The following is a 13,960-nucleotide window of genomic DNA, read 5'->3' as shown; positions in this document are numbered from 1 at the left end:
AACAAGGTGTTCAGTTGTGTGTTAGTGGTTTATCTGTTTTCTAGTCCTGAGGGCCTTAGGGGAAGACTGTACCCCTGCAATATGGCCTGACTTCCAGGCAGGAACCAAGCAAAGCTGCTGAGAGCCAACTGAACCAGTGCAATCTGTCCTCTCCTGCTTTAGAACACCACCCTGGGCTCTGTGTTCCTGACCCGAGGGGCTCCCATGCCCACAAGTCTAAAGAGCAGGACACTCTGCTTGGCAGAAGAAAACACTCTGAAACATGGAGAAGTTGTACTTTTCAAACTTCTTGACCACTCGATCAACAAAGTTGTAAATGTCCATCCAATTGTTGTCCACGCTGCCTGACCTGAAAATGAAGATGACAGGAGTCAGAGGGATGAGTCACGTCCATCAAGTGGGCTGAGTGTCCGCCTCCCCACCTTCCAGCAGGCCCTTTAGCAAGCTCCTCCCCTCATAGCTGAAGGCTGCCACGCACCCTCAGTGGCCTCTGTGGGTCACCCTGGTGGTGACTTTCATCAGCGTGAGTGGTGGAGAGGGTGACCAACCAGACCTGCGTGTTGGGACTGAGGGACTTCCAGAAATCAGGGACTTTGGTGGTTGGCCACACTAGGTGGAGTTGTTAGAAAAGAAATGAGGGAGGGTGCATTGGCTGGAAAACACATTCTGATTCTGACATGTTGGCTCTCCTGGTTCCCCACTTTCCCTTGGGAATAATCATTCCTAGCTGTCTGCTCCTCTCTTGCATCTTGCAGGTGTGTGTGGGTGGGGGGCAGGGCTCTTTGGCACCATATCCCAACTAAAGGTTCTTGGCTTCTCCTCTCTACCATTCCTTTTGCATCCTCTAGGTTGCAGTTAAAGCTGTCAACAGATGGTGATGAGACTAAGCAGATGATAATGTTATCAAGATTACCATTCATGGAGCACAAATGAACCAGGCACTTTACATATATGATTTCCAATTCCAGAACAACCCTATAACATCAGTGTTATTCCCACTCTACAGATGAGAAAACCTAGGCTCTCACATGTCATGGAGTTTGCCATAATTTCGATAGCTGGCATGGACCTGAACCAAGATCTAGCCTCAAAACCCAGGATTTACCCAATGTACTTGGCAGATCTGGGTGACACTCTTGTGTCTGACAATTACCGGCCAGCAAAGCGCTAGACTCTGATCATCACCACAATACAGACTTTCTCTTGAAATCTCCCATGCTAAAATGCAAGACAACTCCTTTCCTAACTATTGGTAACACTTTCCACTTTCCTTCTTATTACTCATTCCTCCTCCCCTCTGTTCTCTGCTGAGTGAAAAGGAACTTCCAAAGAAGTTTCACAGGAAACAAGAATCTTCAACCCACATACCTACCCAGGGAAAGTTTCCACTTTGTGATGATTTTGAAGGAAGGTGTAGAATCTAGAATAGAGAAGAATGCAAGTGCCCACGGGCGGTGTAAAATGCCACAGGGAACTCCAGGTCCCTGGGAAGGAGGCAGCATGGCACAGAGCAGCCACATGGGATTTTGGCACACAGAGCCCCAGACATGTTTTATTGCCCCCCTCTTAAATGAGAATGCAGAGAGGAAGATCACCAAACATTTGAAGAGATCTCTACTGTAAAGGCCTCAGGCACAAACATCCTAGTGATATAACTATGCTGGGAGAATAGAAGTGGCTGGTCCAGAATCATGTTGGGGAGCTGAGCTATAGGAAAGCTAAATGCTCTTCCTCCATAGTAAGAAGTCAATAGAGAATGTACAAGTTAAAACAGCAAGAAACAGCAGTCAGTATAAGCATGTTATTAGAAATAAGATCATAATACCAAAAGAAAAATCTGGAAGGATTGCAAGTAGCTGCCTCTGAGAAGTGAGATCAGAAGTGGGGAAGGGAAGGGAAAGAGCCTTGAGTTTTTTGTTGTGAACTTTGTAATAGTGTTTGATTTTAAATTAATATTCAAGCATTTCCTCAATAAATGTAAAAATGAAATTATAAACAAAAACTAGTAGCATGGAGTGATGGCGGCAAAATGGCAGACTTGAAAGCTCCAAGCCCTGATTTCCCCATGGAAACACTGAACAAACAGAGGCTGAAAGGAGAAACAGAGCATACAACCATGGAACACCAATCTACAAAGGTAGACAGAAACAGAAGGAAAAAGAAACAACGGAAATACAACACAAGCAGAAATCAATCAGTAAGATGAGAGCAGTGAGTCCTTACATATCAATAATCACTTTAAATGCAGATACTTGGAATTCACCAATCAAAAGGCAGAGAGTGGTTAGATGGATAAAAAAGCAGGACCCAAGTATATGCTGCCTACAAGAGACTCACTCAGCTTTAAAGACACAAACAAGCTCCAAGTGAAGGAATGGAAGGAGATATTTCATGCAGGCTGAAACCAAAAGAAATTGGATAGCCACACTTATTTCAGACAAAATAGACTTTAAAGCAAAAATGGTAACAAGAGTCAAATAAGGTCATTATATAATGATAAAGGGGTCAATTCATCAAGAAAACATGACAATCATAAATATACATGCACTTCCAAGCACCTAAATATATTAAGCAAATACTAACAGATCTGAGGGGAGAAACATAACAATACAGTAATAACAGATGACTTCAATACCCCACTTTCAGCAATGGAGAGATCAACCAGATATAAAATCAGCAAGGATGTGTCAGAAGGGAACCATACTATGACCAAATGGACTTAATAGACATATATAGAACATTCCATCCAACTGCAGTAGAAAGCACATTCATCTAAAGTCCACAAAGATTATTTTCCAGGATAGATCATATGATAGGACACAAAACAAGTCTTAACAAATTTAAGAAGACTGAAATCACGACAACTATCTTTTCCAACTACAGTGTTATTAAACTAGAAATCAACAAGAGGAAAGCTGGAAAATCTACATATATGTGGAAATTAAAACACTTTTGAACAATCAACAGGTGAAAGAAGATATCAATTGGGAAATAAAAAAAGTATCTTGAAACTAATGAAAATGAAAACACAACATACCAAAACTTATGGAATGCTGCGAAAGCAGTTGAGAGAAAAATTTATGGGGGAAAAGCATATATTAAGAAATTAGAAATATCTCAAATAAAAAATATAACTGTACATCTCAAGGAACTATAAAAAAAAACAGAATAAGCCCAAAGTTAGCAGAAGGAAGGAAATAATAAAGATGAGAGCAGAAATAAAGAGATAAGAATAACAATCAAAATAATCAACAAAACTCAGAGCTAGTTTTCCTAAAAAGATAAATAAAATTGACAAACCTTTATCTAGACTAACTAAGATAAAAAGATAGAAGACTCAAATAAATAAAATTAGAAATGAAAGAGGAGACATTACAACTGATACTACATAAATACACAGGATCAAAACAGACTACTCTGGGAGCGAGGTCAGTGACATGGCGGCCTGAGCTCACCCGGGACTCTCTCCCCTCCAAATTACAACCAAGAAGAGCAACTGCTTTCCAACCAAAAGAAAAATATCCTAATAACAGAAATCATTGGAGACCCACAGCAACCAAACGATGGAGGGTGGAGAGGCTGTAGCCCCTCTTTGAGGAGCTGGAACAGGGTAGGAGAGAACTTAGCTCCCTCCCCTACAGACTGGGATCACTGCTGCGGGAGAGGGAAGGAACGGGGGAGGGGTCACGCATCTGCAGGATCGTCCAGGACTCCCACCGCCTGTCCAGTGGAAACCCCAGAACGGGAAAGCTTTCGTGTGGGGGACCCCATTGGCCCAGGGTCCCAGGAGACCAGAGAGCGAGAGCTGATCCGAATCCAGGTTGGTGCGCAAGAGAAAGTGTCCCTCCTCCCCCAACCCACACTGTGTGCTACCATTGCAGCTGAAGGAGGAGGGCTCAGAACACACGGCTCTCGACCCCCATCTAGTGCTGACAGGCTGTAATTGCAACCGAATAACAGCATTATGCGCAAAAACTGCTCCTCTACCATCCAGCAATTTATAAAAGCTCCAGACCAAAAGGAAAACAATAAAAACACAGAAGTATGTCCTGAGGACTTGGAAATAAGTAAACTAAGTGAAGATGAGTTCAAAATCAAAACAGCTATCATCAAAATACTCAATGAGGTAAAGGGAAATATACAGAAACAAGTCAATGAGTTCTGGAGTTACTTCACAAAAGAGATTGAAACTACAAAGAAGAATCAATCAGAAATACTAGAAATGAAAAATACAATGGATCACACAAAACAGGATACGGATTCCCTGAATGCCCGTGTAGACACCATAGAGGAGAAAATTAGCATAATTGAAGATAGACAGGCTGAATGGCTCCAGACAGAGGACGAAAGAGAACTAAGAATTAAAAAAACTGAAGAAAACCTCTGAGAAATAGCTGACTCAATGAGAAAATGCAACTTAAGAATCATCGGAATTCCTGAGGGCGTGGAAAAGAAAAATGGAGCAGAAAGTGTGCTCAACGAAATAACAGACGAGAACTTCCCAAATCTAGGGATTAAGAGAAAAATGTGTGTGTAGGAAGCTTTCAGATCTCCTAGATTTGTCAATGTAAAAAGACCTACTGCAAGGTATATAATAGCAAAAATGAATGACAAAGAAAGAATACTCAGGGCAGCAAGGCAGAAGAAAATAACCTACAAAGGAGCCCCTATCAGACTTTCAGCAGATTTCTCTACAGAAACCTTACAAGCTAGGAGAGATTGGAATGACATATTCAAAACTTTAAAGGATAAAAATCTTCATCCAAGAATACTCTATTCAGCAAAAATATCCTTCAGATATGAGGGAGAAATTAAATCTTTTCCAGACAAACAAAAGCTAAGGGATTTCGTAGCCACAAGACCTCAACTACAAGAAATCCTCAAGAAGGCTCTCATACCTGAAAAAAGAAAAAAGGGCGTAAGGGGTCACGAAACACAGAGTAGGGAGACAGATAGAATCTGAATAGGATAGCAAATATTCAACTATAGCATTAGGATAAAGGGAAGGAAATCACCAAAGCAAAGACAATCTTATCACTCTAACCACAAACTCACAACACAAGTTGGAATAAGAGATGAAAATAATAATTTAGGAGGGGAGGAGGAAAGGGACTGAATCAGTGTAGGCTAAGGAAGTAAGAGACCATCAGACAATAGACTATGTTATACACGAGATTCTGAATACGAACTTCAGGGTAGCCACTGAACTAAAAAACAGAACAGAGACTCAAAACATAAATGAGGAAAAATCTAAGAAACCCAGCATAAGAAATTGCAGAAGTCAATGGGTAGGCTAAAACACACAGGACGAGAAACAAAGGAAACACAGAAAAACCGGAAAACGAGCAACAGAATGACAGCATTAAGCCCTTGTGCATCAATACTCACCCTCAATGTAAATGGATTGAATTCTCCAATAAAAAGACTCAGAGTGGCAAAATGGATTAAAGAACAAGATCCAACAATTTGTTGCCTCCAGGAAACACAGCTCAGCTCCAAGGACAAACACAGGCTCAGAGTGAAGGGGTGGAAGACAATACTCCAGGCTAATAGCAAACAAAAGAAAGCAGGTGTTGCAATACTTATATCTGACAAAACAGACTTCAAGATAAGGCAGGTAAAGAGAGACACAGAGGGCTAATATATAATGATCAAAGGGACATTTCACCAAGAAGAAATAACGCTTATAAATATCTATGCACCCAACGCAGGAGCACCAAAGTTCATACAGCAAGTATTAACAAACCTAAAAGAAGATATCAAGAATAACACAATAATAGTAGGGGACCTCAACACCCCACTCACATCAATGGACAGATCACCCAGACAGAAAATCAACAAAGAAACAGTGGAGATAAATTAAAAGCTAAAACAGTTGGACTTAATAGACATACATAGAACACTCCATCCAAAAATAGCAGAAAACACATTCTTCTCAAGTGCACATGGAACATTCTCAAGGATAGACCATATGTTGGGAAACAAGGCAAGCCTCTAAAAATTATAAAAAATTGAAACAATAACAAGCATCTTCTCCAATCATAATGCTATAAAGCTAGAAATTAATTACAAGGAAAAAGCTGAGAAAGGCACAAGGATGTGGAGACTAAACAATATGCTATTGAACAAGCAATGGGTCAGTGAAGAAATTAAAGAAGAAATAAAAAAATACCTGGAGACAAATGAAAATGATAACATGCCATACCAACTCAAATGGGATACAGCAAAAGCTGTATTAAGAGGAAAATTCATTGCAATACAGGCACATCTTAACAAACAAGAAAAATCCCAATTAAGCAATCTTAAACTACACCTAACTGAATTAGAGAAAGAAGAACAAACAAAGCCCAAAGTCAGCAGAAGGAGAGAAATAATAAAAATCAGAGCAGAAATAAATGCCATTGAAACTAAAAAGGCAGTAGAAAGGATCAATTTAACAAAGAGCTGGTTCTTTGAGAAGATGAATAAAATTGACAAACCCTTAGCCAGACTTACAAAGAGAAAAAGAGAGAAAGCTCAAATAAACAAAATCAGAAATGAAAGAGGAGAAATAACAACAGACTCTGCAGAAATACAACGGATTATAAGAGAATACTACAAAAAACTATATGCCAACATAATGGATAACCTAGAGGAACTGGATAAATTCTTGGACTCCTACAATCTCCCAAAGCTTAGTCAAGAAGATGCAGACAATTTGAACAGACCAATCACAAGGAAAGAGATTGAAACAGCAATCAAAAGCATCCCAAAGAATAAAACCCCAGGACCAGATGGCTTTCCTGGGGAATTCTACCGAACTTTCAGAGAGGATTTAATATCTATCCTTTTCAAGCTATTCTAAAAAAGTTAGGGAGGATGGAATACTTCCTAACACATTCTACGAGGCCAACATCATGCTGATACCAAAACCTGACAAGGACACCACAAAAAAGAACTACAGGCCACGAAAAAGAACTATGATGAACATAGACGCAAAAATTCTCAACAAAATCTTGGCAACTTGAATTCAGCAATTCATCAAAAGGATCATACATCATGATCAAGTGGGATTCATACCAGGGACACAGGAACGGTTCAACATCTGCAAATCAATCAACATGATACACCACATCAACAAACTGAGGAATAAAAACCACATGATCATCTCGATAGAGGCAGAGAAAGCATTTGACAAGATTCAACAGCCATTTATGATAAAAACTCTGAACAAAATGGGGATAAAAGGGAACTTCCTCAACATAATAAAGGCCATATATGACAAACCCACAGCCAACATCATACTCAATGGGCAAAAACTGAGCACCATCCCCCTGAAAACAGGAACGAGACAAGGATGCCCTCTATCATCACTCTTATTTAACATAGTGCTGGAAGTTTTGGCTAGAGCAATTAGGCAAGAAAAAGGAATAAAAGGAATCCAAATAGGGAGGGAAGAAGTGAAACTCTCGCTGTTTGCAGACGACATGATCTTATATATAGAAAACCCCAAAGAATCCACTGGAAAACTTTTAGAAGTAATCAACAACTACAACCATAGAAAATCTGAACAAACCAATAATGAGTAAAGAGATTGAATCACTAACCAAAAACCTCCCAATGCAGAATACCCCAGGACCATACAGCTTCATTGACAAATTCACCAAATATTTAAAGAAGAATTAATGTCAATCCTTGTTAAACTCCTCCAAAAAACTGAAGAAGAGGGAACACTTGGAAACTCATTCCAGGATGCCAGCATTACCCTGATACCAAAACCAGATAACGACACTACAAGAAAAGAAAGCTACAGCCCAGTGTCTTATATAGATACAAAAATTCTCAACAAAATATTAGCAAACTGAATTTAAGAACATAAAAGAATTATACACCGTGACCAAGTGAGATTTATCCCTGGGATGTGAGGATGGTTCAATATATGCCGATGAATAAATGGGATACACTACATTAACAGAATTAAAGATAAAAATCACGTGATTAACCCAGTAGATGCAGAAAAAGCATATGGCAAAATGTGACTTTTATGATAAAAACCCCAAACAGACTGGGTACAGAAGAAACATAGCTCAACATAATTAAGGCCATATATGATAAACCCACAGTTAATATTATACTCAACAGTGAAAAACTGAAAGCTTTCCCCTAAGATGAGGTACAAGACAAGGATATCCACTCCTACCACTCTTATTGAACATAGTACTGGAGGTCCTAGCTAGAGCAATTAGGTAAGACAAAGAAATAAAAGGCATCCAAAGCAGAAAGGAAGAAGTAAAATTGTCGTTATTTGCAGATGACATGATTTTGCACACAGAAAATCCCAGACTCAACCAAAAACCTTTGGAACTAATCAACAAATTCAGTAAAGTTTCAGAATATAAAATCAACACACAGAAATCAGTTGCATTTTTGTACACTAATAATGAAACATCTAAAAGAGAAATAAAGAAAACTATCCCATTTCAAATGTATCAAAAACGGTAAAACACCTAGGAATAAATTTAACCAAGGAAGTGAAACATCTGTGCAACAAAAACTACAAGACACAAACGAATGAAAAGACATCCCATGTTCATAGACTGGGAGAGTTAATATTGTTAAAATATCCATATTACTCAAAGCCATCTACAGATTCAATGCAATTCCTATCAAAATTCCAATGGCATTTAGAGAAAAAGAAAAAATAAACCTAATCACAAAAGATTTCAAATAACCAAAGAAATCCTGAGACAGAAGAACAAAACCGGAAGCATCATGCTTCCTGATTTCAAACTATACTACAAAGCTATAGTAATTAAAACAGTATGATACTGGCATAAAAGCTGACACATAGACCAATGGAACAGAACAGAGAGCCCAGAAGTAAACTCCCACATATACGGCCAACTAATATTCGACAAGGGAGCCAAGAACACCCAACGTGGAAAGGATAGTCTCTTCAACAAATGATGTTGGAAAAATTGGATAAATACATGGAGAAAAATGAAAATGGACCTCTATCTTACACCACTCACAAAAATTAATTTCAAATGGATCAAAGACTTAAACTTAAGACCTGATATCATAAAACTCCTAGAAGAAAATGTAGGGAGAAAGCACCTTAAAGTTGGTCTTGTCAATGATGTTTTGGATATGACACCAAAAGCACAAACCACAAAGGCAAAAATCAATAAGTGGGACTACATCAAACTTAAAAGCTTCTGCACAGCAAAAGCAACAATCAACAAAATGAAAAGGCGACCTACAGAATGGGAGAAAATATTGTAAACCATATATCAGGCGAGGGGTTAATATCCAAAATATGTAAAGGATACATACAATTCAATATCAAAAAACAAATGATCCAATTAAAAAATGGGCAGAGAAACTAAACAGACATTTTTTCAAAGAAGACATCCAAACGGCCAACAGATACATAAAAAGATGCTCAACATCATTAATCATCAGGGAAACGCAAATCAAAACCACAATGAGACATCACCTCACACCTGTTAGAATGGCTAGCATCAAGAAGACAAGAGATAACAAATGTTGGCAAGGATGTGGAGAAAAGGGAACCTCTGTACACTGTTGTGGGAAAGGTGGGAAAGCAAATTGATTTAGCCACTATGGGAAACAATATGGAAGTTCCTGAGAAAATTAAAAATAGAACATATAATCCAGTAATCCCACTTCTGGGAGTATACCTAAAGGAAATGAAAACAGGATATGGAAGACACATATGCACTCCTATGTTTATTGCAGGATTATTGACAATAGCCAAGATATGGAAACAACGTCAGGGTCCGTCAAAGGATGAATGCATAAAAAAGATGTGGTATATCTATCTGTCTGTCTATCTATCTATCTATCTATACATAATGGAATATAATCTATCTATCTATCTATCTATACATAATGGAATATAACTGAGCCATGAGAAAGAAGGCCATCCTGCCACTTGCTATCTATCTATCTATACATAATGGAATATAATCTATCTATCTATCTATCTATCCATCTATACATAATGGAATATAACTGAGCCATGAGAAAGAAGGCCATCCTGCCACTTGCAACAACACTGATGGACCTTAAGGACATTTTAATAAGCCAGAAAAAAGAAAGACGAATACTGTATGATATCACTTATGTGTAAAATCTACAAAAGCCAAGCTCGTAAAAACACAGAGTAAAATGGTGGTTACCAGGGTCTAGTGGATGGGAGAATAAGAGAAATGTTGTTTAAGGGTACAAACTTGCTACTAGTAGACAAATAAATCCTGGAGATCTAATGCAGAGTTTAGTGAATACGGACAACAACATTGTATTATAATCATCAACTCTGATACACAAATTTGCCACAAAAAAGAAATGATAAGTATATAACATCATAGAGGTGCTACCTATCAGCACAAAAGCAATCATATTACAACATATAAATGTATGTTGTACAAACCAAGATGTCGCACACCTTAATTTTACACAATGTTGTATGTCAAATACATTTCAATAAAAAAAATTTTTTTAAAAGAAAGAAATAAAGGAAATCAGGAAAATGACATACGAACAAAATGAGAACGTTAACTTATTAATGCCCACGTAACCATAAAGAAAATATCTATAATAGAATACACACGTAGGAAATAACAAGGGAATCAAAAAGCCAAGGACCCTCTGAGCAGCGACGCTGTGACGATGCCCAACACACCACACGGGGGTCTCTCTGGGCAGGAAAACACACGTCATCTGGGGGAAACACCAGACAAACCAAGCAAACCCAAACCCAACCGCGGCCCTCGGGAGCCGGGACCCGTGCTGAGAAGGCGGCTCCACGCCATGGCCCCTCGGCTGTTAAGGGCAGGCGCTCCCAGATTCAGGCCTGGGGATGGAGGGCCAGGGAGCCATCCAGAAACCCTCGGCTGGCCGCTCTTCCTTCCCAAATGACACAGCCCCGGGGACAAACGCCTGGGTCATTCCTCTGCCTCAGGACAAGGAGGCCACAGGGCTCTGCTCGTTGGGTCCCATCCTGACCATCCTGCCTCTCCCCTCACCGCAGCTGGCATCCCTTTGGCCGCGTCCTGCCCCACTGACCCCAGGGACAGCACTGCCCCTCGGCGCTGGCGAGGGCAGGAGGGCCGCTCACATGTCCAAGATGAAGTAGAGGTCAACCGTGCTCTGGCAGGATTTCGGCTTTTCTCCAGCCCGTCGCTCCTGGGGCAAGGGGGTCGGGCCCCGGATGTGGTGGAACCTCTCCTGGTCCGGGCCCAGGCGGCGCGGGCGCCGGGGGCTTCCCCAGGGCAGCCCGAGGCCGCGCCAGTCTCGCGAGCGTTGGAGGCTGAGTAGGAAGCTGTTTGCGCTCAGCGGCGGCAGCAGCAGCAGGAAGAGCGCGGGGCCCAGCACCCCAGGGCCGCTGGCCCCCATGGCTTTGGCTGCCCCTGCGCCACACGGACCCCGGCCACTCCTGGCCACCTCAGGGCCACTCCAGACCACCTCAGGCCTCTGCGCCCACTGCCTCCACCTGTGCTCAGGGCTCAACCCCTCCGCCCTGTCCCCAAGACGCGTGCGCGGCCTCCACCTGGTCCCGCCTGCGCGCGGAGGAGGCTAAGCGGGTCTGGGCCGAGGCCCCACGACATCCGCGGAGGCGGAGTGTCTGGTCGTCGTGATGGACAGCAAGGTTGGCATGGTGACTTTGTGACCTGCAGCTCTGCTCAGAGTGCTGCCTGTTGACAACCCCAGGCGGCGGTCATGGGATCTCTGGCGGGGTAGACGGGCCTCCGTTGGTCCCTTATCCGAAACCCTCACAGGTGGCCGTTGGTGTCCCCCAGAAACCCCGCCTTTCTGTAAACTGACGGGGGGCGCTGAGGGCTGAGCTGAGGCCAGCACCGTGGGAGAGGAGGTCAGGGAGCGGGCAGTCTTGTGTGTGGGAAGTTCATTCCTGTGCATACTGCAGTCACTCAAGGGGTGGAAGGATCTAGAAGGGGAAGGAGGTCGTGCGAGGGTGCCCGAGTCCTTTGTGAATGAGGGACATTTCCGTTCTCCTCTGCTGTGAAACGAACCCCCCAAATTAGGGACACAAAACAAGAACCGTTGTCCTCTACCCGCAGGTTCTGTGTCCAGAAATTCAGAGAGCCAGTGGGGCTGGCTTGTCTGCTCCATGGAAAACCCCTTAGCTCTTTCGTGAAAATTCTAGAAGCAGCACATCCTCGCCCCTAAAACCCTCTCAATATTTGATTTGACACTGACATTAAATATGTAGATACATTTACAGTGATCTGATATCTGCGATCTGGCCTCTTCCTGTCAGTGAACGTGCCAACGTCTCCACTTATTTAAATCTTTGTCAGTGCCGTTTGTATAAATTTCTCTATGAAGATCTCTCCCTCTTTTGTCAAGCGCCTTCCCTCAATACCCTATATTTTTGCTGTTATTGAAAGTGATGTTTTAAAGCAAAGTTTTTAAACTGTTTATTCCTGTCATGAAGAAATGTTTTTGTTAATATATTCTCCCAACTTGCTCAACTCTCTTATTCTAAAAATTTATCTGTAGGATCGTTTGGGTTTCTAAGAAAAACAAAACACATAAGACATTGTGCTGACTAGTTCTCCAACGACATGTTGACTAGAAACTATGATTTTTTTTCTCCCCAAAGCCCCCCAGTACATAGTTGTACATTCTAGTTGTGGGTCCTTCTAGTTGTGCCATGTGGGACGCCGCCTCACCATGGCCTGATGAGTGGTGCCTGTCTGCTGCGCCCAGGATCCGAACCAGCGAAACCCTGGGCGGCGAAGCACAGTGCATGGTTAACTTAACCACTCCGCCACTGGGCCGGCACCTGTGATGTGATTCTTAGTTTTAGAGAGAATACTCCTAACGTATCACCATTAAGAATGATATTTATTGAAGTCTTTTGGTAGAGATCCTTTCTCAGATTAGGGTATTTCCGTACTATTCTTGGTTTGCTACAAATCGCGAATGAGTGTTGAATTTTATCTAAATTCTTTTTCTGCATATTTTGTGATGCATGTATTATTGAGGTCATATTGACTTATAACTGTGTAAATTTCAGGTGTACGTTATTATGTCAGCTTCTGTATAGACTGCATCATGTTCAACACCAACAGTCTAATTTTTATCTATCACCAACATATGTGCCCCTTTACCCCTTTCACTCTTCCCTCTGGTAGCCACCAATCTGTTCTCCTTATCTATGTGTTTGTTTGTTTATATTCACTTATCAGTGAAATCATATGGTATTGTCTTTCTCTGTCTGACTTATTTCGCTTGGTATAATACCCTTGGGATCCATCTGTGTTGTCAGAAATGGCATCGTGGGGGATCAAAATGGGCCACCTCAAAATGTGTCTCTTTGCCTTTATAGAACAAAAGACTGAAGGAAACTTTGGCCTTCCCCCTAACTGCCTAAAAGAATTTAAGATAAAAGGCCTGTCTGCAGGACAGGCCATCACCATAGGTAACTCTGGGTATCTGGTAGACTGGGAGGATCCCTTCTAAGCCGGCTCTTATCAAAGTTTTGTTTACCAAACATTTGCTTTTCCATTTCCATGTGAATTGCCTTCCTCCCCTTTGAAGTCCCAAACCACTACCCCCAACATCCTCCTTTATTTTTAGCTGAAGATGGTGTTTAAGCTGGCAGCTTGGCCATTTTGGCGAGTTGTTCAGCTTTCCTGAGTGTCTCCCACGCATACATGTTATAAAGCTTTGTTTGATTTTCTCCTGTTGTTCTGTCTCATGTCAATTCAATTCGGAGCCTAGCCAGCATGACCCAGGGGGTATAGGATTTGTCTTCCTCCCCTACAGCATGATTTTATCTTGTTTTATCGCCAAGGACTATTCCACTGTAAATATATATATATATGTACCACATCTTCTTTATTCATTAGTTGATGGGCACGTTGGTTGCTTCCAAGTCTTGGCTATTGTGAATAATGCTGTGATGAATATGGGGATGCATAAATCTCTT

General features: G+C 41.5%; 1 protein-coding gene across 1 annotated transcript in view; it reads right to left on the bottom strand.

Annotated features, from left to right (window-relative positions):
• Positions 1 to 12,486, bottom strand: part of ANTXRL (ANTXR like) — a 47,063-nt gene extending 34,577 nt beyond the window's left edge. Inside the window, exons 1-2 of the mRNA XM_008519257.2 lie at positions 11,123 to 12,486; positions 278 to 349 (exon numbers count right to left, since the gene is read on the bottom strand). Of these exons, the coding sequence (XP_008517479.1) occupies positions 278 to 349; positions 11,123 to 11,400 (350 nt within the window). The 5' untranslated portion in view covers positions 11,401 to 12,486. The remainder of the gene's footprint in view (positions 1 to 277; positions 350 to 11,122) is intronic.
• Positions 12,487 to 13,960: the final 1,474 nt, after the last annotated feature.

This window comes from Equus przewalskii, chromosome 1, assembly GCF_037783145.1.
Source record: "Equus przewalskii isolate Varuska chromosome 1, EquPr2, whole genome shotgun sequence".
NCBI lineage: Eukaryota > Metazoa > Chordata > Mammalia > Perissodactyla > Equidae > Equus > Equus przewalskii.
Note: the sequence above shows the minus strand (reverse complement) of the source record. Positions and strands in the feature narration are given on the sequence as shown.